The 27,969-nt window shown below is 35.8% G+C and overlaps 1 protein-coding gene across 3 annotated transcripts in view; it reads right to left on the bottom strand.

The window, feature by feature from the left end:
* The window catches only part of LOC114148216 (partitioning defective 3 homolog B-like), a 210,161-nt gene that overhangs the window by 168,207 nt on the left and 13,985 nt on the right, over positions 1-27,969 (bottom strand). For all 3 annotated transcript variants that reach the window (XM_028023309.1, XM_028023311.1, XM_028023310.1), the window contains exon 3: positions 167-320. In XM_028023309.1, coding sequence (XP_027879110.1) covers positions 167-320 — 154 coding nt within the window. The remainder of the gene's footprint in view (positions 1-166; positions 321-27,969) is intronic.

Genomic DNA, 27,969 nt, shown 5'->3' with positions numbered 1-27,969 from the left:
AGACAAATGGTAAAAGAACAGATCTATGTCCGTAGAAACAAAATCCTGCATAGCTAGAGTTTTAACTCTTGGTAAATTACGAGTCTGAAAATGTATAACTTGTTTTTTATGCCACTTTAGGAAATTGTAGAGTTCAATGTGGGTCATTACAGTAGAACAAACTTACTAGATTTGAGGGCTGAAGAATTGACTTCAATCTCTCCTCCTGTGATTGGCTGGAAAACAGAAAGTTCAGCTTGGTGGAGGTCAGGGCTCGGGGTCACGCTAGTGTCAGCCACACCTCTCTGCTGGGCTTCCTGCTCCTCATACACCGCCATCAGCTATAAAAACATGTATAAAAACAGCAGATTATTATTAAACTGTCTCACTCAGAATGTTAAGCACTTTAGCTCAAAACTCCATTTCCATATCTGGTTTCTAAACAAAAAATTCAAGAAAAACTAGCTTACAACGATAGATATTTTTATTTTAAGGCACAAGCAAACACCAAAATTGTCTTTACTGGTCTAAATTTGCAATGAATTTATAAATGTTAGGATAATAAACAACCTTAACACGAACATACAAACAACTTCAGTGTTACCTTCTGGATGAGGACGCAATAGAGGACATCTAAGGAGCCCAGCATTATTGTGATAACATGTGCACCTGGTCCTAACTAGCAACTATCTCCATTGATGCGCCTTTTGCACGTGTGCTGCAGCCTGCTTGTGCTTTACCATGTTATATAGTGGAATCCCTGTCTATTGAGGATTGCACTGAGTCTGCGTTTAGCCTAACATAGCAGAGGTTGTCACCACAGTGTTCGAGGGGCCTCCATGCTAGTGCTGAATAGAACTGTGTCTGGGCATGTATCTGTGCGTATAGCTACATTTGTGTGGTGTGTCTATAGTGACCAGGTATAAAGAGAGGCGAGTTTGCCAGCAGAGCCAGAGGTTTCCTGCTGCACCGAGATGTGTGAAAAATACTCTTCTGCATTCATGCTGTTCCTCTGGCTATTTATGCTTCTAACTTTGTCCTCGTGTAGCACAATCTACAACTTGTATTGATCAGGCCACTATGCGTACAACAGATCTGCCCTTCCTGTTCAGCACAGCCTCACAAGGCAGAGAGCAGAATAGTATCGAGTTACACAATATCGCACCTTTCTCGCCATGTTCTCATCCATATCTCACCAGTTATTCTCTCAGACTCTCACACATCCATGTTCTGTCACCCTCCCCACTTCCATCTGTCTAACACAGATTCATCTCATTGTGCTCTTCCATGTCTCCTTTTATAACAAACCGCCTCTGACATTTTTCTGAGCTTTCTTTCTTTCTTTAAAGCTTGCATTTCTTTCAAATCACCTTTCCATCTTGAAACCAGGTCTTCTTTTGTTAATACTCCATTTATTCCCTCCCTGCTCTTTTCTTGCGTTATTATCACACGTCTCTGTCACATTCACTCTTGGAATATGAAATCTTGCTTTGGTTATGTAACTCAAGTGATCTCCATTTGATAAGGATTAGTTGACCTCATCCTGCTTTATATGACAGGCTTCCTCGGTGAAAGCTGTGAACACTTTCACTGTTATCCAGCTGAAAGGCACAAAAACAGCAGCTACTTGTCACAGAGACAAACAGGGGACACATGGGGAGAGAAAAACGTACTGTTTGCCATAACAAGTTAAAAGAGATTGACTTAAATCATCTTTAAGTGTGGTGTACATTTGCATTTAGTCATTTAAATGCTCAGAAGATGTTGTTCTGGTCTGATAAGACCAAGAATGAACTTAGGATATTGGAAAAACAGTGTGTGGCAGAAAACGAACTCTCCCTGAACACACCTTCTCCATGGTGAAGCACAGTGGTGGCAGTCATTTTGTTGGCATGCTTTTGTTCAAGTGGAATGTGGAAACTAGTCAGAGTTGATGGTAAGATCAAGGGAGCAGCAAAAAAAAGCAATACTGAAAACAACCTAATACTTAATACCTGAAAGTGGGATGAGGTTTCATTTTCAGCCTGGACAAGAACCCTAAACATATAGCAAGACCTACAATAAAATTGCCCAGAGCAAAGAAAATTCATGAGATCTAATGAACCAGACCTAAATTAAATTGAGACAAAGTGACTGAGCCTGAACTATTTTACAAATAATAATTAGAAGGGAAAAAAATTCTAAATGTGTAAAGGTGGAACCCAAGTCCGGTATTTACAGATTCACCAACTTCAAATTATTGGAACATATCTAAGAAATAAAAAAATCTTGACTCGCTATTGGCTAACGTTTGCAAAGCAGTCAACCCAGAAGCTTCAGTCTTTTTCTTGGGGCTAATTGGCTGTATCCCAAAGGGCAGAAATAAGGAAGACTGTAGATATTCACTTCTGCGGTAGTGCCAAGATGGTATCCACTGTGTATATTGACGTATATTAAGTCACATTAAAAAGTTCTATCATAATTTTAGTCTATAGCTACGATGTGTTATATTCCCTGATATTAGAATAAATTAATAAAAATAATCTTTTATTGAGATTTTAGACACCTGTGTGCATGTCAAACAAACAAGGGATACATAAAATAATTTTAATTATTAAATATAATATTGTTAAACAAATAATGCCAGTTAAAAAGAACACAAAAAGACAAAAAAAATACAAGGGGATTTCAGAAATAAACCACATAAAGGAACAAATGTGTGAAAATGTCCAAGCAAACCTGAAAGGGCACCAAGTCTGTAATAAAGCAGTGATGATAAGAAAGGGTAGACAATCAGATGAGATGGGACAGAGTTTTGCCTTTGTTCTGTTCAACAGAACTCAAAGACCTGCCACACAAAGCGACAATGCAACTTCAGCACATGGGGAAGATGAGGCTGTGAGACAAAAAAGGGAACACTGCAAAAAGTCAAAGCAAAAAAGGAGAGAAAGAAATGATAAAAGAACATGTAAGAGACAGGGACTGAGGGAGAATTATAATGACAGCAATGAGGGAGAGTGACAGATAGGCTGTACTGTAAACCCGTTTGCAATGTCAGACAGTAAGAGCAAAAAAGCCAGCCTAAAAGTAAAAAAAGATTGTCTGAGTGTCACTGTGTCAAGAGCTAGAGCGTTGATGTGCCCATTTTCTACAAAATCAAACGTGACATGCTGTCCCTTGTGTCTCTGGTCCTCTCTGCAACGTAGCTTTGCAGAAATTTGCTTCAGTAGCTCATATTACAGTATTTTAAGAAAGACAAAACATATTCAACCTTTTTATCTCATACAATAACATTAGATTTCTATGTAATGCAGTCATAAATTGGTTGAGGTCACTTGGATATATGAAAGCCAGATGAGATGGGCAACACATGCGCTGATCTGACCAAAAACTAATGGACCTATGCCTGCCTGAAAGATCACACTTTCATTATGAGGTGATAAAGCAGTGTGACATCATCTGAGAGGGTTAACAGATAATGTCACAGTGCAGTGGATCATGTTACCTCACAAAAGGAGTATCTTGGGCTGTGCTCTAAACTTAACCTCTAGAAAAGGAGAAGATGTCTAAAGTGAGATCACCCTTCACAGAAATAATTCAAAATTTGAGAAACAAACAGTTAGGTTGTAAGCGGAACAGTCACAGGTATTTTAGACAAAAAAAATACTTGCTTAGAATAGACATATGCTGACAGATTCACTGGTATTTTGGTCGAAAGGTCCATTTTCACTCGCTTCTGCAAAAACTTCATCAATCCACTAAGTTGTTTTAAAGAAAATTTAACCTTCCCCTCAGCAAATCTGTCAACAAGCACAAGCACTGCTGACTCAAAGATGAAGAGCTCTGTGAAAATCTGCTATTTTTCTCCTTTTTTTCCAATTTCAGCCTTCCGTTGAATCAAAATTTTTACTTTGATCTTGCTGCTGACAAGCTGATGCAGAAATGCCTTCATCAACTTGTTAGCCTCACCACTTACAGATTTAGGCACTGGGAAGAGTATCAGACAAGTTATCTGTGTGTTTTGAGTTCGACATGGGATGCTACTCAGAAATGTTTGAATCTTTGATCATTACAGTAGGCTGTAATGATCAATGGGTTGGGTTTTTACATGTATATTTTTAAGCTTTGTTTCTCTACAGAACAATTTGCTTAATTTATAGTATGTACTGTAAAAAAATAAACACTCAACTTTCCAGAAATATGTATAAAAACATCACTAAGCAAGCTTCCTTAGCAATGACCGTCTGTGGCTTACCTTCTTGTGGACTGAGTCAAAGACTCTGAACACCTGTCAAGTCAGCAGTCAGATAGCCCATTACAAGGCCAGAAAAAATAACATTCCTGCTTTAAAGTCAGAGTTTGTTGCTCCATTCCTGCTGTATTATTATTTTATTAACTTAGTTCCCGTGTTTTTGAACCCTGATTAAAACAGCAACATCAATCTTTTTCATCAAAAGAAATACTACTTTAGGCTGCATACACTTTTAAACAAGTGGCTGTTAGAGATTCATTTAGTTGGCTCCTATTCTTTACACAACACCAAAGCAGCATGTAAAGTTTAAGATTTGAGTACAACCACTTACATTACCATCTTTTTTCACATAAAGTGCTTTTTATTCAGGTCGATTATGGCTTGATTGATTACTTGAATCAGGATCAATAAAATACTACAAACTGATCCATTCACTGAGCTTAAAGGCAGCCCATAACTGCTCTCTCTCACATAAACACACACACACACGCAGACTAAACAATCTTTAATTAAATATGCTTAAGCTATCTGTACACCACTGACCTTTGATTTCCACTCAGGACCACTTACCGTAAAAAAATCTATGGCATGCAAGAGGGTGTGCCTGCATGTGTGTGCTTGAGTACTTTGGCATCTTATGGAGTCAGCAATATCCTTGGCAGTGACCACTTCATCACCATAGATTTAACATCAGCGCTGAACATGACAAGCCTTCTCCAAAGAAGCAGGAATATGCATGCAGTGTGAGAATCTGCTATTTTTAAAGCAGGCTAGAACTTTTACTGCTTCCTTTGAGTGGAAAAATAAGAAAAAAAGAATCAGAAAAACACAAATTTTAAGTCATTATTGCAAATATGTTAATTTTTTGCCATCTGTGCTATTTCAGATGTTCATTGTACTTCTGATAAAAAATTACACAAAATTAGAAAAAAAAAAAAGCGCTATAAATAAACTGATAATCTGAATATAATGAGTTGAAGACAGCAAATGCTTGTTTCGGGTCTAACACCACAGAGGCTTCTACCCTGATGCAACTGTTCCTCATAAGAAAGAAATCAAGTCTGATCACTCAGGAACACACACACATTCACGCACACAAGTGATACAGGATGGGCAGACAGCACCACCTAGCCCGATACAACAGAAACTGCATCTGAAGTGTATCACAAAGACATTGTAACCCCACCCCCATCACAAAAGCACATTTCTGCCTTTTATGGTTAATATAAGTCATCTATCTGTTTTAAGCAACATGAACTGTTAAGCAACATGAACTGTTCTGAAGCAAGAAAAATAGCACGCTGAAATATTCTGATGTTCCTATCAACCTTGCTTTAAAGAACAAATAACTATCTGGAATGCCTCCACGCTTTGTTAAGTAGGTAGTATGTTAAAAAGAATCTTTTTAAAAGAAATAAGCTGTTTTTACAGACCCACTCAGCTCTTTCTATCAGGCATTTTATTCCAAGTTTAAGAATGCTTGATTTGTTACATGGTTGAACTGTCTAACATTCACCACAAAAGTTACAAGTGGCGTGTAAATCTGAGGTTATTTCAGCATGAAACTCTCTAATATTAGGATGAGGAATACTACTTTTAATGTTCACCACACTTCTGTGTGATGACCATAAAAATAACTGCAGATCACAAAGAGAATATGAATGAGCCCTGAGGCAGGTGGGTTATTCTACATGAGGCTATAAGATGCCCTCTTTGTGTTTCATCAGCAGATATTCCTGCTTAGCCCCATTTTTTCCCCTCTGGCTTCACTTTGCCTTTTCTTTTTTGCTTCCCATCATTTCCCTTCTTGCCTCTTTTCATCGCAGGTTCTCCAAATCATTATCTTCCTTCCTTTGGCTTCCTTTTCCCTGATACTGTTTCTCTCTTTGCCATTTCTAAACTTCACAGCAGCTTCTCTGGTCAACTGCCCATCTCTCAAAAGTCCTAAACATCTTTAATAACAAAAATATAGACTTTTCGAGTACGGATGCCAATATATTGGCTTTAACATCAATATTGGCCAATGTTAGTCATTTTTTGACACATAGGTATCGATCCAATAAGTAAAAATGTGCCAATATTAAAAATCAATATTTATTCAGTTTTATTGTTGTTTTTCTATCTGGTTTGGGAGACACAATGGATGGTTTGGTCATGTGGTGTTGTTTATTCACAGTTTTTAAAAAAAATTAGGAAAATATATATAACATGGGTAAATATCAGTCATAACAGCAATACTAATATTGCATATCAGCCCAAATTGTCACATTGGTGCATCCCTGTTTTCATGCTCCTACTGTCTTGCCATCTCTGTCCGTTTTTGCCCATTTTTAAAGGATAAATACAAAAGTTCTCCATTTTTAAATATATAACCTGCAAAAAGACAATGATTGAATGATGGATGGACAGACGACAATCAAATTGATGACAGGTGACAGGATGAATAGATACAACCTTTAGATGACTTTTGGAAATAGATATTTCTCCATATTTATGCCGACCTGGACAATTTGGAAATCGTCCAGGAAGAATAGGTACAACCTTTGGATGACTTTTGGAAATAGACATTTCTCCATATTTATGCCGACCTGGACAATTGACAATTGTATAGGCCTATATATTTTTTTTTTATTCCTGTTCTCCTGACAAAGTTTCAGTCCTGCCTGACAAATCAGCTAATGTAAATCCTCATGTTAAAGCACTTTGCTCCATTAGTTAAACCACAAAGCAACAAAGAGCTTATTGATTAGGACATGAATCTGATACACTCACTCTCACAAACTCGATATTCTATTTAATCTGACACAGTTATTTCATACTGTTTAACTTCCAGTCCTGCTTAGTCTGTTCTCTTGTGTTGTTTAAATCATTTCAATTAAGAAAATGAAATACAGCATGTTAAACTTCTGATTTATATTTGATTACTAAATGGAAAATAACATTTAGAGCCCCCGCATACTGCACGTCATAAAGACCTTTACAAAATTGCTACAATGGAAGACAGGGACGAAAATATCTACACACTAACACAGAAACCATCTGAGAATCACTACTCAACCATCATCGATTGGTCATTTCTGAAATCAATAATTGGGATGGTGTTATCCGTGTATGGAGAATATGAATGAATGAAATTCACCTGCTCAGCAGTTTCAAGTCTGCATTGGAGCATGTCTGCATAGCTTTGTCTGACTGTGTTCACTCACCCCTTTATTGATCTCCAGTCACCTTAACTCTCACTAGAGCATGAGAAATCCAGACAAAACAGACAGGAAGAAAAAGATGAATGGGCAACAGAAACGATGTGAAGAATGAGAAACACAGACATAAAGCAATGACAGTCAGCTTATGTAGACCACAATTAAAATACATTCAGACAGACCACATACAGGGACTTACACTTGCATAAAATGGATTAGCTTCTATTCAGAAAACCAGCATCCCACACACAATCAAAGTATGTCACTTTCCAATTGCTCAGTCTTGCCAACATGTTTTTTTTAAATATATATATATATTCCTGATTGCAGGAACATGCACATACTGTGTCCTCACATACAGCATGCATTTATGTTGGTGTATATTTGACTGTCCACTACTATCTCACCGAGCCTGAGTAGACCACACTTGACCATATGGAAGAGAATTATGGAGACACAGTAGCACAGATGGACACAGTCTGTCCATATTCTCAAAGATGTACAGCTAACAGGCTAGATGACAGCACTCATTACCAGCAGAGCCTCCAACAAGAGAAAACCGCAGAGGCAAAGACAGAATAGATGGAGCAAAACTGGCACTGTTACATACAGTTTAAATCACAGATAATGATTGGCTTCATATTAAGGCTGAATGATGTCTGTAGGGGGGGGACAAAGTTTCGTACCAGTGTAAATATGCAGTAGACTATACATATATTTGTACCTTCGTAAAGATGTTCAAAACATGTTAAACTAAATACATCTTTACCTCCAGCAGCAAAATCCTACTGATGATTTTTTTTTTTTTAGTAAATTAATTCAATGGGAAGTAAAGTCAAACATTCAGAAATAGCTGTTTTTAATGCAATAAAATCCACAATTATTTCTTTGGCATAACAAAAAAAACACTATGAAATATCTTGATTGATACATTACTTTTTTATTAAGTTGATCAAATTGACTTAAAAATCAACTTTTAATTATTAAAGTGCAACAGAATCTTGAGATAATAAACTGCCTCAATATTTCTCAAAGTAAATTTATTTTGCCAAGCGATTTCGTGTTGCACTCGGAATGTGACTGCATCAGATGACATGACTATGATTAGATAGAGGGATGGATAGACAGACGGACACTTTATTCATCCCCTCAGGGAAATTCAGGTGCCCAGTAGTCCAAAAAGTGCAATAAAAAATACAATAAGAGCAACAGTCTAAATAAACAAGGGGTATTGCACTAAAAAGCTTATGAAGCATTATTGCAGTACTATAGGAAACAGATGGCAGTCCAATTCATGAGCTTCTTTCCTTAGCCAAGGTGTTGTGCATCCTAATGGCAAAGTGGACAAAAGATCTACTGAGCCTCTCAGTGAGGCCTGAGAGGCCGACACTTCTGTTACATTATTACATCACATTTTTGTGACACTATAATCCGTATGACATTCACATGTCTTACAGATATTGTGCAGACCCATTTGGGATTTTTACTTTTTCTACACTGAAGGGCTATTTAATAGTCTTTCAAGGAGTCTGGACTGGATTTTACCTTCTCTTGTTCAAAATCTGAAACACCAAGACTTGACCAAACTAAACAGAGATAATGCTTTAAAAGAGATCATAACAATTACAAGATGTTTGAGTGAACAAAAAAGGGAACTGTTTTGATGTTCTCCTGGCATCGGGACTCCTATAGCATTAGATATGCAAATGAAAACTGAAAAAAAAAAAAAAAAACATCAAACCCTGGACTGGTTTAATCTACACTGATTACAGATTCTTTCCCAAACACATTGCTAAAATCTCTTGTCTTGTATCATCTCTTCCACTAACCAGACTACTCATTACATTCCTATAATTATTTAGTCATATTTAATTTACCCTAGCCACTCTCCAATGTGGGATGGATGAGAGAATTGGCCATTGTTTAAGATTTCTGTTGACTGAAGTCAGAAAATGGTAACTCAACCCTTTGATACCCAGACAAGAGTTATTTTTTGTTTGTCACAATGTAACCTCAATTTGTTTTTCTGCACATTCTGATTGATTACCTGAAATGTTATTGATTTATTGACATCATGACACATGTTTCAGAGCTTTCTGAGCCATCAGTGTTCACTTCTGTTACATCAGTGGAATCCACAAAACTTAATTCCCCTGTATCTTATTCACTCAGCTTTCTTTCCCTTGATTCATTCAACCTCTCCTTTCTCTTCAACAACTTATCCATTTCAATTGGCTCTCCGCTTAACAATGAATGTCTGAGTGCCTTTTTAAGTCGGATTTGCTGCCTGTCAGATTTGACTGATTACCCACACATCAGGTACATTCGGTACAGGTTACCCACACATCACAATCTCACATTAATGCAATCATGGCTTCGAACTCATATAACCACAAAGTCCTTAGATGGATGCTATCTGAGGATTACCCGGTGAAAAGCTTAAGTAGTGACAGCTGTCAGCTGATCTGACAAAATCTGAATCTGATCCCAACTCACATATGTGTTTTTGCAAATGAAAACAGAAACACAGTTCATCATTGCTTAAAGATATTCACTTTCTGTATTTTCACACAAGAATAAAATCAAGCCACAATTGTTTTTGTTTTTCCTTGTGCGCACTGCAGTGCTAAGTCATCAAGATTGTTTGCGAAAATGCAAACATTAGCAGACATTTTTTTATCATCAAATTATATGTTCGTAATACCCATGTAGTGCACAAATAGTGTGGCAATGTAGCACCAAATCTTTTTAAGCATTTACTGCAGACAAATAAATTAGGTCAGTAGTGTTTCTTTTAGCTGGATGGAATATAGTTAGAATTTTCAAAACGTCAAAATTATGCATTTATATTCTGCCCTCTTTTCATGGATGACCCAAAATAAGATCCAGTGCCCACAACTGGCATCACAATTCAACCACTGAGTAAAGTCTCCACCTGTCTGCAATTAATACAGTGAATAGCCCGCATTTGCCAGGGTTATAGAACACAACTACTCTCTAATAGCTGAAATGAGCAAATACTTGAAACTCCTTCAAAGAATGCTCACGACTGCCTATTTTGTTAGTTCAAGCAATAAATGTAGCATAATAAACATTAATACACATGGTGTACTGTCTTGGCAATACTGCAGAAGTTAATATCTATAGTGTTCTTTATCCAGCCAATCAGCACCAAGGAAAATGAATGCCACTCATAGATTAGCTGCTTTGCAAAGACCAGCCAAAGATTTTCCTGCACATTGTAAGATCTGCTGAAACTTTAAAAGATAAGTCAAGAGATAATGGTACAAGTGAGGAAGCATTCTCAAAATATAGGCTGCAACACAGTTGGATAAAGACATCTGGTCATCTGTAATGAAACACAGCTTCCTTGCACTAATATTAGGACATAGTTAAGGGAGAAATATAAATTGTGTTGCTGTGTTGGATGGACAGATTTGAAAGAGGGCAGGATTCCATCAACTATGTGAATATGTCAGAGAAACAAGCTGAGATTTGTTCTGGGGGGCATCATATGTGTAGGTCATCTTTAATCTGTGTAGCAGTGTCGCAGTGAGCTATGCAAGCAAATGACTGTTCAAAGATTAAATACAGATTTGTCCTTTTCATGTCCCCCTTTAAAAGATACAGATGTTAAATTTTAGAGTTTGACTGGATATAGAGAGCCAACATCAAAAAAAATCTTCTGAAAGTTCTGAATTCTCAGAAAAAGTCATCGCAAATACCTCTGACCTCTAATTAGCTTCAGATGTATTCCTCACTCTGACACTTAATCCTAGATTACATTTCTCCCACCCCTCCATCAGAATGTCTTACCACCACCTACTCAAGGTGAATGACGGAAATTATGTGATGCCTACTCATAGAGCTGATAATCAGGGTGGGGGGGAGTGCCTGTGTGTGTGTGCATAGAGGTTAGGCAATTAAATGAGCCTGTTATCATCACTCAAACATTCAGGGACAAGTTCACTCTTTATTAAGCTCTCACAGCCCAGCACATTACTCTGTCAATGGATTTAAATCTTTCCACTAACTGCTAGTGGGTATGCGTGCGTGTGTGTGTGGGGGGGGTGCATGTGTGGTGACAACACATATTCACACAGAATAAATCTTTTTAAAACACACACACTGTACTCACACGGACCTCACATGCACCACATTAAACTGGTTTACTTTCTCAAGAGGTTGACATAAGAGGTGGTCCTTCTAACATCTCTAAGATTGAGGTGAAGAGAGAGGTTCCCATCCAACACTGTGATTACATTAGCCCTGAAAACAGATGTTATCATCCTTTCACAGTGCTACGAATCAAATCAATCTCGATATTAAGTGATGTGTGCATAAGGCGCAATCTTTTTCAATACAGATTACAGGCCACCAAAACACCAGAACAAAAAATCTCCAGATGAGGTTCAGATTAGCTTTCAATCCATAAGGTAGATTTTAGCAAAGGTGGAATGAGTGCAGAGCTTCCAGCAGCACAACACATAATACCCTTAAAGGCTAAGGTGAATATAGCTTGGGGTATTTAATCGTTAAATCAAGAACATAATTACCCCATTTCTTCTTTGAATGTGTAACCAGAATGAGACTGTCAAGTCATCAGGGGCTCAATGTAAGAGATTTAAAGATGAGATCCTAGAAAATTGACTCCTTTGTGCTTCTACAATCCCAGTTGATGTGAGTTTTCTTGCTGGAAAATAATTATTTTGAGAGCAACTTTTGATACTACGATGTACTTTATAAAATAATTTTTGAACTAAGACGTATTCAAATTTTAAAGATGGCTTTGAAAAAATCTACTTGATATGATTTGAATTTACAAATCAAGGTTAGAGAAAGAACATGTTCTTAATAATTATTAGTACCTTAATAATCATGTCTGATGAAAAGTTACCTTAGATTACTTTAGAAGTTGAATCTAAATGGAACCTCGGTGACATTACATGTACTTAATAAATACAATTGTACTTTGCAAAAGTTGGTAAAATTGGGTAAACAGATCAAAGTACATTCAGAAATGTTTGTTTGTCAAAAACGTTTATACTTTGTAGTACTTGTGTCTATTATAATTTGCAAAACTGTAATACAATTGCAACTGTGATTGGTTGGTTTTAACAATTGTGTCGTATGAGGTGCATATATTTTGCTGAGAAAAACGTTAAAGTTGGACCGAGACTTCGTTGGCAAAAAAGGCTTTTTTAAACAAAACCAGAAAGTGAAAGACAAATAAAATTTTATCAGGGCATCCCTTTGTAAATGGGGTGACACAATTTTGTTTGAATATAATTTCCTTAAAAAATTGTAAATAACTATATTGATTAAACAACATTTCCTGCATTTTTCCTTTCTTTACTACTAAACAATGTCTCCACCACTTTATTTTAAGATTAGATTCTCATTACGTATTAGTTTACATCAGGGCTGGGTATTAGAATCCATTCAGCAATAATACTGTACCTATTGTGATATATAACACACTGCAATGACAATTATGGTTCAATATATATGAAGCTATAATAAGATACAAAATCTTCAGATAAGCCAAGAAAAGTTTATGCTCCAACAGTCTGAACACCAAAGGATGCCACAGAAGGCTCTTAGAGATTTTCTCATTAAGGTAATCCATTTTAAAGAATATACCCACTCAGGCATTTATTTAATAAGTCATCATCACAATGAATCTATAATGAGGTGGACTTTATTGCACAAATTAGTCACATACACACAATTTCACACGGTGCCATCTATCCACATATTCTTGGAGGGTCCCAGGTGCAGATGTGTTTTTCTTAATTAAGAGTTAAGGACCATAAAGACTACAGGCTTTATCCTTTATTATTCTCTTCATTAACCCCTTCACTCTCCCTGCTTGTTTCATTCAGTCTCTCTTTTAACCCTTTCTCCATCGTTTCAAATCAATGCTCCATATCCTGCTGTTAGGCAGCCACCTCATGGCCATTTCACAGACTGTTACCATTAACCCCACATTTGTCTTTATTTTACTCTCTCTTCTGAAGTTCTGTAATTACCACCCTCCCCCTATCTTGCATTTTATTCACTCTAGCAATTACACCCTTTCTCTGTTGCAATGTCCTCTTCTCCTTTCATATGCTCTCCCAGATTGCACCTATCTATCTCCGTCTCACCTTTTAACTGTTCTTGTTCTTGTCATCTCCCTCTCACTGACTTTCAGTCTCATCCTTGCTCCAAGCAGCTTCTCTTTGTCCCACAAATGCCATTACTCAATTAACCCCCCCAGGTTCATGGTTAGGGGCCAACATATGTATCAGGGCTGAATCACATCTGTCTGTGCTTTTGACAAATGAATGGTTCACACACACATATATGCTGGCACTCCAAGGTGTGACTCAGAAATGATTGGATTCATTAGGGGAAAGGGTGAAGGAAAGCGGTACATGGCAAACGGGAAGGAAGGGGGTGACAGAACAGGGAGAAGCCAAATCATTACTAAACGCTGGTGGAAGACTTAGAACACGGAGGCCCCCAAAAAAGTAAGACAGGCAAGATACAAAGATGGGTATTACTTAGATGCATTAACAGACTGGCAGGTACTTTTAAATAAGACAGAGCGAGCGGAAAAGGAGAAAACATGAGGACAAATTGGAGACAGCTGAAAGGCAGCACAAAGAGACAGCAAAGAAAAGACAGAAACAGGGAGCACTTAGCTTCATTATGGCAAGTTCCCACTGTTGTCGTCCTTTTATACTGCCATAATGAGCGAGCTCTCAATGTAACAGAGAGATAATGATACATAAACCAAGTCTGGATGACCTTTAGAGAAAAAAATCCATTAATTGGAAAAAAAAAAAATCAAGGCTACAATGAATTTTTCCAAACAGTTAAAGTTAATTTAATCTAAACATGGATTTCTTCTAATGGGAGATACATTTTGTTAAATTAGGTTTAGAAAATAATGGTATATTTTCTGCTTATTATTATTATTCATTTGTATAATTTTTCACAATTAATTTGCAATAACTTTTTACAAACATTGCTTAGGGGTACATCAAAGTTTGCACATTTTATGCATTTTTACAACTTTGATTTCAGAAGAAGAAAGTTGTATAAATTCAGGATGTGAACAGTTAGAAAGTTCAAGATCTACATCTGTGGTAGAGATGTTTTTGTTGTTGTTTTCTATTCGGAGCTGGTGTCAATCTCCAGCAGTCAATTGGGCAAGAGACTCTACACAGGTTGGCAGTCCATTGCAGGGTAACATAAGAGACACAGGACACACACACACACACACGCCCCCACATACACCCCTTAAGGACACATTACCCTAACAATCTTATAATAATAATAATAATAATAATAATAAACATTATTGTTTATTGCAATACCTTCTGGGAAATTTAGCGTCCAGCAAAATTTGTTCTTGTGACGGACCTAGCCAACAATGCTATCAACTACTCTACTGTGCAGACTGTATTTTATACAAACTAGTTTTATAATTCCTATTTTAAGAATAAACCTACTTATTTATGTGGATAACACTGCATTTCCATTTCCCATTGTTCATAAAAGTGATAACTTTTTTCTACTGGATACTGAGTTAGTGAAACACTGCTACACACACCTTTTGCATGGCAGATTTTTCATATTGCATGGAAGCCAATTCTACTGGAATTATGATACAAGACATTGATGAACAAAGAAAGGCCTCACTCCTTTGCTTTACCCATATTTATCGTATTGAAATTCTATTTCATGAAATTCTATTATGTTCTGTAAAAATTTTAAATAGCAGAGTAATGTGGCTGAACAATGATTCCTGTATCTTTATTGCGTTGGATAACTGGCAATGTACCAAGATACATACCATATCAGCCACAAAGTCAAATATCCAACCCTAGTGTGTATGAACTGGTTAATATAAAGAAAGATTATATTAAGACTATAAGTAACTAATTGCATGAATAATCATACCCTATATATACCAGTGCATCTGTACACATGTATCCATACTCGCATACACACACACCCAAACACAAAAGGATACATGCATTTAACAGATGGCTGGTGGTTAAAAGAGTGTGAATGATAAAACCAGCCCACTATTCCTCTGCTTTGTCCATTATTCCACTCCACTGCTTTTAAAGAGTGTAGGCGTGTGTGCGTGCGTGTGTGTGTTTGTGTGTCCGCACATGCAAAGAAATAAATCTGTGTGTGGAGCTTTCAGCATGCACCACGAATCTGTGTCTAAGTGAAACAATCTAATCACATCACAAGCATCATAAATGAACAATATTAAAGCTAAACTACCAAAGTAAAGCATTAAAAACAGCTATTTAATTTTTGCTCCATACTACTTTATTGTCTAAATTCGTCAAGTGTGACGAGTTCCAGGCAATCAAAGTAATGGTGCATAACAGGCCTACTCAAAATATGCCTCACAAGTAATGTTGTATTACCCATCTGTGTACGTAATCATGTGAAACATGGCGTGTCTGTAACATATGAGGCTGTGTGACATTAAAGGTTATGTTTAAAAAGATTGTAATCTAGATGGTTTATGATGCGTGTGAGCTTTTTTTGTTGGGTGTGCATGTATGGAAGAGATGTGAAGGAGGCGGCAAGTGTCGCTCTGCACTTTAATTATACGCACTTCATTCACACATAAAAAGACCTTTCACATTGATAGAAAAGTATCTAGTTGCAGTCATCCTAATTGTGTCATGTAACCTAACTTGTGAATAGTTTTATTCCATAACCTGAAGCTAAGAGTCTGAGTGTTTGGTAGGGGATAAAAAACAGGAGCAAAAACAGAGATTAGTAAAATCCCAGTCTAAAACTGCAATTGTTTTTCAGAAACATTAGTTGTAGTTTACCCAAACATGATCACAAAAAACTGAGTTTGAAAGACTGTGAATCTTATCACAGCAGTAATGTATTTCCAGTCCTATTTTTTCTTCTGTTTTTTTAGACTGCTTATTACATTTTCTTTTCTGTATTTGAATAACCTTGTCACAGACTTAATATGTTTGCACAATTACTTGGACTAAATATATAGAGAAAGAAAGGTTGGTGTGATTTTCAAATTTTATCTCGTTTAGATTTAATGTCACCCCACAAAGAGCAAAATGTTTTAGTGAAGGCTAAAATCTTGTTGTCTTCAGACATAATGCTCAGTGTAGATCAAATGCTAACTTGCTGAAAGCTTCAGTCTATATCCACTAACTAGAAGTGTTGGACAAACAATGAAGAAGAAAGAAGTACAATAGTTTTAATGCTGTTTGCATCCCCACAAACAGATCATTGGCTTCTATAACTTCAGCAATAAAATAAGACCTAAATAAGTGGTAGGTCAAACACAAGGTGCCATTCATTAGACTGACTTATCTATTAAAATATAGAACTGTGATTTAAAATAGTCCTAATCTATGCAATAGCAGTCATGAATAAAATAACAGTAGCAATCAATATTATACTATCTTAGCAGCAGTGTCTATTACTGTAGCTTTAAATTTTAAATAAAAGCAAATAATATTATGCTATGCATTTTTATCTAAAATGTGCAAATACAATGACATATGGAAACATATGCTATTTTTAGTCAAAGTAATCATACTGTGAACTTTTAACATCGGTCTATGCTTACACCGGCAAAATGGAATTAAACTCTTTATTGTCTCAAAAATTGGCCAAAATTAATATTCATTTAAAACAAATTCTATAGGAGAAAAGCTAACCATGCAGTAACACAGTTAGACCAAAAGATTACACCAGTAAATGTGTAGTAAGTGTCTGGGTCTGAGAAAGTGCACAAAAAATATCTAATTTGCATACACAGCTTAAACCTTACTGTTCTTCTTTTTTTAAAAGTGTTTCTGACAATTCATTATTTTTCTCTAACAGACACTAGGAATTAAAATAATTTAATCAGTAAATAAATGATAATTTGGATATTTTTATCCAACTTATTTTAAGGATAAAAATAATTTGAGGTCCCTGTGATTTTTTAAGCAAATATTTAAATCTGTGATAATGAGGAAATTATTCAGGTCATGTTCCCTGTTAATAGCCAGCCATTTTCCTCACTCACTTCTGTGCTCATTACCTCTTTTGTAAAGTTTACCACCACCATGAAAATGAAAACTATAGCCATTAGTGGAAAAGGAAAACACACCAGCTGTTGTTGGCAACAGATGCTCTGAAAAAGTTTATAATTTATATCCGTCTTTCAGTCCACAGAATGCCTTTGTAACTAATAGCATGTGCACACATTAATACTACAATGGGTAGATGGAGTAATTCTTCACACAAATGAACCAATTAGGACCTTTAAAAAATCCATTTAGTAATCATGACTGAGAAATGATCATGTGAAAGTTATTTGGCCTCACACATTCACAAAGAACTACATTCGAAGAAGTAATTTGGCCAAACTAATCATTAAATACAGATTGATTCCTGTCATCTCTGTTAATGTGAAGATAGATTGAAATATCTTGGACAATTCTCATTTAAGATCATTTTGACTTGTTTTCTGTCTTCAAACATTTAAATGTTTAGTGAACCATTTATCACATCGGGTGTTCACTTATGAATATGAATCTACGTTTCCTGCTGCAATCCACAAACATTACCCCAACAACAAAAAGCCTAGAAACTTTGGTAGGTTTTATTTCATATTTTTTGATACCTTTTGTCTGTTTCACCTTCATACCTTTATAATTATTTCCTTCTTCCAATTAATTTATCTCAGTTTGCAAAACAAGTACAAGCCATTACAAATGAGATGATTTCAACCCTGGAAGGGTTATAATGTCCGTAATCCTCCCTTTCTGCTCTCTTCATGCCCACACTGATATAAACTTCACAATTTCACAAGGAGCAAGAGCTTGAGCAACAGCAAGTTAAACCACACACAAAAAATTTAAGTCAAAGCATTGATAAGTAAAGATGATGTGCTTGTAATGTCATTATTCATAGCTGCTTGTCCTGGCATGACAAGATAATGAAGACAATAGACATCAGACAGTCAGTCAGTATTTTACTGGGTTCTGAGGCAGTTAATGATTAGGCTCTTACCACATTTGATGTGTGTGCGTGCATTTGTGTGTGTACCACTGGTTGATGTGTCAACATTAATTGAACCATGACCTAGATCAAAACAATGAGACTAGAAAGGGATTAGAAAGACGCGTCATGTGAAATACTGAGAAAGCGATGATTTGTGTAGGTGGATTCTGAGTCGTTCGGCATTTCATAAAAACATTATGAGCCCAGACTTAGTTCCAGCAAATCCTATTATTTATGTAGGAATTCCAAGTTAGACTTAACAATCATATTAGTATTCTAATAAATGTTATTAAATTATTTTTTCCAGTTGTTTCACACCTCTCTGTTAAATATTGTAAAGTTGTACTTGTTATTTATCACTATTTTTTTGTTTGTTATTGTTATAAGTTGCTTTTATTTAGAAACAAAAGGGTTATTTTATTTTATTTTATTTTTTATTTAACTATGGATGAGCTACCCATGGTTAAATCTGTGTTTCTCTCATAGATATATGCTAGGTGTGCTTTTGCTGAATACAATATATATGTTTATTAGCATAAAACATAGTCCCAGATCAGTACTTCTAAGTATTTTTTATAACAGTCAATTGCTACTGTTATTAAGCCTGGTTTTGATAGGGGTTTCCTCATGTTAGAAGTGTTTCTTCAATCTTCAATCACAAGCATGATCAGGTTGACAAATTACTTCAAAGTCAGTGACTCAATATAATATCATCTGACTATATCAGTAAATTGCACTGGAATGGTTTGGACTGCTCCAAACGTAATTTGGAGTGATCTATATAATTCAATGTGAATTGGTTATTTCTGTCCTGTAAAGTGCTTTAGAGACATTTGCTGTGAATTGGCACTATTTAAAAAAACTGATCTTCCTTGAATTGGACTATGTGCTATATAGGCTTGACTCAAGGCTCAATCAGTCAAGCAAAAAGGTTTAAAATAATGTTTTCTAGAAATATTACTGGATCAACATTTACATCCTATGTTGATTTCAGGATGTGTTGGATTGTACTAATCATTAAAGATGCTGAATAGTCATTTCAAACAAGTCAGTATTTATATGTACTAAATTAGATAACTGATCAAACAAAAGCACATGTAAATTTTATTTAAAGAGAAAAATAAATTTGTTCAAAGTTACACTTCTTTACCCGCAGTCACTTTCAGTTCTAAAACTTTTGAAATTGTCCTCCTCTACTCTTCTTGCTGTTTTTGTGTTATTTCCTAAGCCTACTTATCAATAGATCTTTGAGGGCAACTTGGTTCAGATATATTTTTCTTTCCAAGTGAGAAATCAGGTCACAAAGGTTAAGTGAATGAGCAGGAAGGATAACATCTCTTGCTTTACTTTCTCCTTTCTCGCTCAGGCACACACACATAACCGTATTATAGTCACCTTTGACCCCTCAGCCTTTCCTGTGAAGTGGCCAACTGGCGAGAATAATATTGACCTTCTACTAAAGAAAGCATTGCTGCTTATTGCTTTCACAGATCGCACTGGTTTCATTTAGTGGATATCACACTGTGTATGCACGGGGATATACAAGAATAATGAACGCTTCAATTTAAGGTCTTGAGTGGAGTGGCTCTGAAAGAAATGGCCTAGACTGCTCTGCAAAAATTACTGATCAACTTGTTAGGCCAATTTCATTCACAATGAAGTTTTGAGACATTAAAACATCTTTTAGACCTCAGTACGTTATTGAGGAATAACATTTTCTTACTGGCCATCAAACAAGGTATAGGATACCAAGAACTGCAGAAGCAACAGCAATACAATGTTTAGTGTCTAACTTTTTTCTCAGTATTAAAAAGAGCCCCATAGTATTATGCAGCAAAAAAGAGGCAATGAGGATTTCTTAAGGCTAAGTATGAAATGACATTGTAGCAAAATGTCAAGCAATATTATTAAAAACAAGGTTTTGTTTTTGTTTTTTCTTTACCCCACAGCTGAAATAAGCATCCTCCCGCCTCATTAAATTTTCATTTGCCACCAGAGACCTACTACGGACCATAAGTCCAGCTATTGGATACCAAGCAGGGCTCAACATTAATGGTTTCCCTCTTTCAAATAGCAGTTAAATTTTGTGTTAGGGCACATCAAGCATCTTGCATAGCTGTCTGAGCCATCAAGCCTAAAAACTTTTATATTTTTTTCAATTTCTTTCTTTCTTGGGGGGGGGATATTTAAAGTTTTCCAGTAGGTGTTCATGAAGCTTTTAACTGAGTTTAACAAAGGATATTTATAGCTTGTGCAACCTGTAGCCTGCTTAATTGGAGAATTTGATATAAATGGGAATGCGTCTTTAACATCAGTAGTGTCAAATATCTTAATTTGTCACTGATTAATGACTTCAGTCACACTGAAGGGATTTTGTGCATGAACAGTGTGTTTAAGGTCATACTACAGTATCTAAATTGGTTTTAAGACAAAACTTTAAACATGGCCTCTCCACCTTTTTTGAGTCATTCAGAAGTGCCTTGCTGTTGTCCTTTGGACTGTTGTCCTGCTGCATAAACAAAATCTAATTGGCCTCAAGCAAAGCAGCTCCAAGCCCTCCGACTACCACCACCAATTTATATAAATAAATTATAATTCCAATTATTTTATTTAGACTCAGAAAACACAAGTTACTAGTACATTAACAGTGAAATGCAATCTGTGATGTGTAATTTTGTACACTTGAGGTCATTGTTAAGTAATCTTAGTCTTGTAAAGAGAAGATCACTTATTCTCAAACATTAAATAATTTATTAACAATGGGACTATTTTGTTTTTATATTTAGTGTGGGCACATAGGTGATGTAAAACCACAAAATAAGCATTAGGTCAGTGGTTAGTTTATATTAGTATTATAACATGGCTATGAAAGTATTTCTGTGTACCATACACAAACATTTAGATGAGGCTTGATCAATATTAACTCTTCTTAGTCCTTCAAAAGGGTGTAAACCTATTAAAACTATCTGTCTACTATACATGTGATTTGTATAATTTCACTGCAGTCATTTATGCATTCTGACATTTTTCATGTTGTGGTAGTTAAATGTGTAAGATGTCATTGAATTCCTCATGTGAATGTGGCTGGGTGTAACCGGTAGTCCTTGAGAAGGGTAAAGGAACAATAAACCTTGTCTTTCTTTAGCACTTGAAATATCAGCCATTAGCCAAATTGTGAGTTATATTTCGCAAAGTTCTTTCCTCAAAGGTAAATCACACAGACAAGGGCAATCCATCTATACTAAAAGCTAATATGTAACACAGAAAGTATTTTAAAACTAGTACACCTTGTGTAAATCAGAACCCTCAAACTACAAACAGATTTTTACTTGCATTATAAAAACATAAAACAAAGAACAGAACCTTTTTTCCTCACTCTCTGACATGAAATCAGACCAGCTTTAGATCAGTAAGGATTACATTAATTATTTATATTTGCTAAATGCAAGAATGATGAGTAAAATAATCTGTAGACTTTTTTGTAACTAATTCAGAGGTTTACCGTATTTTCCGCACTATAAGGCGGACCACATTATAAGGCGCACCTTCAATGAATGGCCTATTTTAAAACTTTTTTCATATATAAGGCGCACCGCCGTATAAGGCGCATAAAATAGACGCTACAGTAGAGGCTGGGGCTACGTTAAGCATCCATTAGATGGAGCTGCGCTAAAGGGAATGTCAACAAAACAGTCAGATAGGTCAGTCAAACTTTATTAATAGATTACAAAATAGCGTTCTGACAACTCCGTTCACTCCCAAAATGAATAAACAGCTGTTGCTTCCTCCACTTCCGCACCATTGATTCGTTCATTTTAAATTCTCTCGCTGCTGCTCTATTCCTGTGTTCTACTGCGTGACTGATCGCCTTGAGTTTAAACTCTGCGTCGTAAGCGTGTCTCTTAATAGGAGCCATTTTAGGATCTTTACACAAACACAGAAATTCAAATGAAACAGCACGCTTCGCGCAGTCATATATCCCAGCATGCACCGCGCGCTTCTTCTTCTACGGGGGAAAATAAAGTCAGCGGCTGCTTACCGTAGTTGCGAGACCTGTTGTGGCTCAATATTGGTCTATATATAAGGCGCACCGGATTATAAGGCGCACTGTCGGCTTTTGAGAAAATTGAAGGTTTTTAGGTGCGCCTTATAGTGCGGAAAATACGGTACATACATTTTATTAGTATTTTTTCATAAAAATTGCCTTTCAAACTTAATGACTAAGTATCATATAATTCAACAGGTTTCTCAATAGCTCATTGAAATTCTGCAGGGAACAAGTCTTTTCCACAGCAAAATGTCTACAGAACATGATGCCGCCACCCCACACTTCCCAAACAGGATAATGTTCTCAAGCTTTGAAAGTCTTCTCCCTTTTCCTCCAAATATAACAGTTGCCATTGCACTATTAGACCACTGGATATGTATTCACAAATCACAAAATTTTGTTCCTGAGTCTACTCACAAAGTGTAATATGGGCTTTTACAGTGCTTTTGGTGTAATGGATTCTTCCTCATTAAGTGGTCTTTTAGCCCATGATGCAACAGGACTAGTTTAACTGTGAATCATGTAATTATCTTACCAGCTTCTGTCAGCATCTTTGCAAGGTCTTTTGCTGTAGTTCTGGGTTTGAAGAGGACATTTGTGCATTTTTCACCAAAACATGTTCATCTCACAGTCATAAAATCCATCTCTCTCCTGAATGAGATAATGGTTGGACACTCATGCAGTGCTTATAGAGGAATATACTGTTTTAACAAACAAAGTGGCAGTTTCAGGCATCTGGATTGTACTACAAAAAAGTTTAGTTTTTTTAAAAGGAATGCGTAACTATCTGGTTTCAACTGTATGTCTTTCTGATATTTTTGGTAAGTTTTATGTCACATGACTTTTCCTTTTTGTTTGTGGTGGAAAATGACTGTAGGATAAAAATTGATGTTTTAATAGTAACAATGGCAGCTAAGCAGGGTGAAGGTGTGGTTCTCATTGTAAATACATAATGATGTGCTTTGAATTTTAATTGTATTTGTTCACTAAACCTAATATTGACTCTTTCTGATCAAGACTTTGTGGCAATACCCCTGACCATAATTTATCAAGCTAACAATGTTTCTCAACAACCTCTAAAATACTGTTAACCTTTCAAACAAGCGCTGGTTGCAGAAAGTCAAATTCTAGATGCAGATGAGATTAAATAAATGCATTAGGAAATACACTTCCAGCAACATAAATAAAAAAAATGCTGATGGAAATCCAAATTTTCTGCTTACTTTTCAGTTTCTGTGGCATAAAGCTCTGAGTGGGCTTCGAAAATAAAGTGTAAAACATTAAGGTACTGGAGAAAAAAGGGGTTAGTGGGAGTGTGTGTTGGAGGGGAGTGTCAATGTATGGTGATCTAAAAGCAAACATGTGAAACATACAAAGGAAAAATATAAAAAACTGGTATAACCTTGGTAAAAAAGAAAGTCAATATTCTTTCTGTTTTAGGGTTTTACACATCTGGACATCTGTACTTTACCAATATCTCAATTTGTTTAAATCTAAACTTATGTGAACAGAAGCGATCATTAACTGTCTATTAAAGCAGAAACAAAAACTGGAAAAGGTCTGTGTATAAGAACTGGCACACATAGCCAAATATCTGGGAAAACAAAACAATTGGTTGGCGTTTCGACCTTTCATCCACACAAAAACTCTACCTTACATCACTAAAAATGATTACTTTTGAAAACTCTGCCCAAAGTGGAGATTTGAGAAAATGCTGTATTTGTGTTTGAGTCTGTACATGGAAGTTTTAGGATCTCACACATCAGGTCACTGGATGGCTAAAGTTGGTAGAATGTGCGCATGATGTACAGAGGCTACAGTCCCTGACGTAGTTGTCCTGGGTTCAATTCCCATTATCTGCTATTTACTGCAGGTCTTCTCCATCCCTCCTACCCATTTCCTGTCTATTTACTGTAAAACAAAGGTCATTAGAACCTAAAAAAATCTTTAAAAAATAAAAACAAACAAAAGGATCCCTAAATCATGATCTGCAACAAATAGTGAGGCATCAACATCACATCACATGTGCAATCATTGTTATTGAGTTGGCAGTGTAATGAATTAAGGAAAAATTAATGCTAAATCAGAGAGGTGCAGATTTTTACATTGGCCCAGATGCTATTTGCTTGCAAGCCCAACTGTTCCGATAAGTTGAAGAGGAAAAGAGAGAGCGCTTGGAGGTTGTTTTACTCCAACTCTCCCCTCCAACAAAGAGGCACAAATAAAATTGTCTTGCCTTCACCCAAACTTAAATTGACAGATGGTTGCACATTTTCCTGTGGACTACTTAGGGGTACCAGGGAGTTCATGGTTAATGCAATGACTGGAAGGTGCCATGGTCCTGCGTCCGTTAAACAAGCCATAATCACCAACCACCATAACCCTATTCTTTGTCTCCCACCTTGTTGCAAAGAAAATTTCCCTAAGGGGACAATAATAAAGTGATACTTACACTGATACTGATATGTTGACTGTATGCTGACTAGTTAAGTTATTTGGTCCAGGTGTATTGGACAAGGGATGTCCAATACACCTGTTCAATTTGTTCAATTTGTTTTGACATGGCCTTCTAACTCTACCCAGATTGATAGACACCGAAATTAACTATCACTGTGGTCTTCAATTGGCATTGTGCTCCAGATCAGCAGACTTCCAAAATTCAGACATGCTGATGATAAATTAAACATCAAATAACTGACCAAGCAACTTAAATGCACCTGATTAGTGGCACCTGGGTGCTATCTGTACTCCTAAAACATATCAAAGCAGGAAGAGTGCAAATAGATTTTTACTCAATGTTTCACTATGGTTTTGGTTTTACTTGATAAATAACGACATGGCTAATCGATTATTTATGTCACACACTCAAGGTTCAGATTTCAAAGTCTGGTAAAGGCTATTTACTTTTTAAGAGTATTAAACCATTTTCATAGAAAGAGGGATTAGTTTCTTTTTACTTCAATTTATTTACCACTTACTGTATCAATACATATCTGATACCATAGATTTTTTTTAAACTGCATTTTGACCCATGACTTTAGCAGACTTCAGCTCTCCTCTGTTTTTCTTATGATCATAAATCCAAAGCCAGGCAGACTGCCAACAGTAAAACACTCATCTGGGATCAGGAACCATTTATTCATTTCAGCTCAGTAATACTACGAGAGCCTGGCTTCAGAATTCAATGAATATTTCACTTTCATTTTATATTCAATCTCTGGTGCTCAGGAATGTGCAGTGCTGGGTGTCATTTAGTGCATATTTCTGGTTTGTGTCAGTGCATCAGTCTTGCTTATGATGTGTGTGTTTTTCAGGAAGTAGTTTGCTACTCATCATTTGATCCACGCATTACAATGTGTTTGTTTTTTTAGGTTTGACGTGCTTCTCCCTAATGTTATTTTTATTTTTTCATAAAAATAAAATTATATATATAAAAAGGATAGCTTTATGCTAACTGCTTTCTCTTTTAATCATGTTCAGAAAGATATGGTTAATATATATATATATATATATATATATATATGATTTAACATGATTAAAAGAGAAAGCAGTTAGCATAAAGCTATCCTTCAAAAATGTAAATTTATGGAAAGTAGGGAAATATTAATACTAATATTTTTTTATAATACCTTCTCATTGTTTTTCTTCTTCTTCAAAAGAAATCAGTATTTGGCTACATCTAGGCTCATCTATTTAAATCATCTATCAAAACCGTACAACTGGATTTGATGCAAGTTGCCCATTAAAACTTTAGAATAATTTAGAAATATATCACAACAATACTATGTCAGGTGTACACAACATATGAAGATGTACTGCATTTTGCGAGGAGAGACTTCCAGATGCTCCCATAATTCATACAATCGATCAAAATAAGTCTTACTCCTCTTACACCATTTGTCAGACTACAGAACCAAACACACTTATTGGTATGCACTAAAACAACAATAAATCAAATTCACTTTTTACTACTATAGCATTACTACACACAAAAAAAACATTTGAAGAACCTTTAACTAAAGCAGAAATTTTTTATAAATAAATATTTTTTATAATGAAAATAAATGGTGTCACAATTATTAGCAACCCTAAAGGTTCAATAAAAAAAATAATATTTAGTTATTTATTTCAAACTTGATCAGGGAAACTTTTAATCAGAAATCAATGAAATTTAAATATAAAATGAAACAAAGACCCATTTCTCTTAGTCTTTCAAAATGAAAAAGCAACATAACCTTTCATGTTATGTAAATATGTGGTCATTAGATCATTATAAATAGCCTTTGCTCATGTCTAGACACAGAAACATAACTCAGACTTTTAAAATAACTAGATAATAACAGAATGTAGTTTTTAAGAAGACAGAGATCAGATTTTTTTTATGTAATAAGCTCCTTTCGTAGAGAACTGTGTGTGTTTTTAAAAATTACAACTTGAATTTAAATCAGCAAACATACTGGCAAAGACAACACTTTTCTGGATTTTAGCAACTGTTTTTGCAAAATAATATTGCATTAGTTAAAAATATATTTATTTAAATGGGATATGATACTATCTTATTGTCCAGGTGCAATGCCAGAAGAAGACAAAATTATATACTTTAAAGAAAAGCAAATGTTCCAGATCTCAAGAGTCACAGCTGTTTGTGGAAAAAACAATTGCCCATCCCTCCTGTAAGCTGTACAGTTTCATCAAAAGTGGAGCTTTAGACACCTCTGGATAATAAAGCATTACAAATTAAAGCAAAGCATAAGTGAAATCTTGCCATCAGCATGAGTTCAAACTATTCCTTGTTACCCTTAAAACCATGGCAACAAGTTTTTGTAATACATACACTCCCAGCTCAGATGCTGGTGAAATATTTTGCTCAACAAAAAGACAGTTGTTGAATTAAGAAAAAAAAGAATCTTGACTCATGGTTAACAAGAAAGAGAAGGCTTCTGTGCTTAAAGATGCTTAAGGACAGAAAAAATCCCAACATTAGCAACTTTGATATTAATTAGTGCAGGAAAATTCCCATATATTCAACTGAATTTAGACCCCCTTAAAAAGTGTGAGGCAAGGACACAAAGATACGTTGAGCAGTACACTTTATAGCCAGCAGGTTCCTTGGCTTTTTTAAGAAGTGACCTAAATGAAAAATTCAGTTCACCATAGGAACCAAGCTCATTAAAACGTGTTGACTCTGTTTAATTTGAAGAGCCATACAGTGAGATTCATTTGATGTCCTAAGCCAGAAAGTCTTTCATCCAGGTTGTTTATCACATTATACCATACTCTATGACAGAGCTCTCAAAAATAGACTTTTCTGAAGAGTTAAGAAAAAAAACAGACACATTCCTAGAGGGGGAATTAAGAAAAAAACTAAAAATATATGGATTTGGTTTGCCTCAAGTAAATGGTAATGGTATTCCCTTCTGCTGAAGGCAAGTTAAAACCTTTACCTTTGAATTTTGCTAGAG

Source organism: Xiphophorus couchianus, chromosome 7, assembly GCF_001444195.1.
Source record: "Xiphophorus couchianus chromosome 7, X_couchianus-1.0, whole genome shotgun sequence".
In the NCBI taxonomy this organism is placed as follows: Eukaryota; Metazoa; Chordata; class Actinopteri; order Cyprinodontiformes; family Poeciliidae; genus Xiphophorus; species Xiphophorus couchianus.
This window is presented reverse-complemented; position numbering and strand designations above follow the sequence as displayed.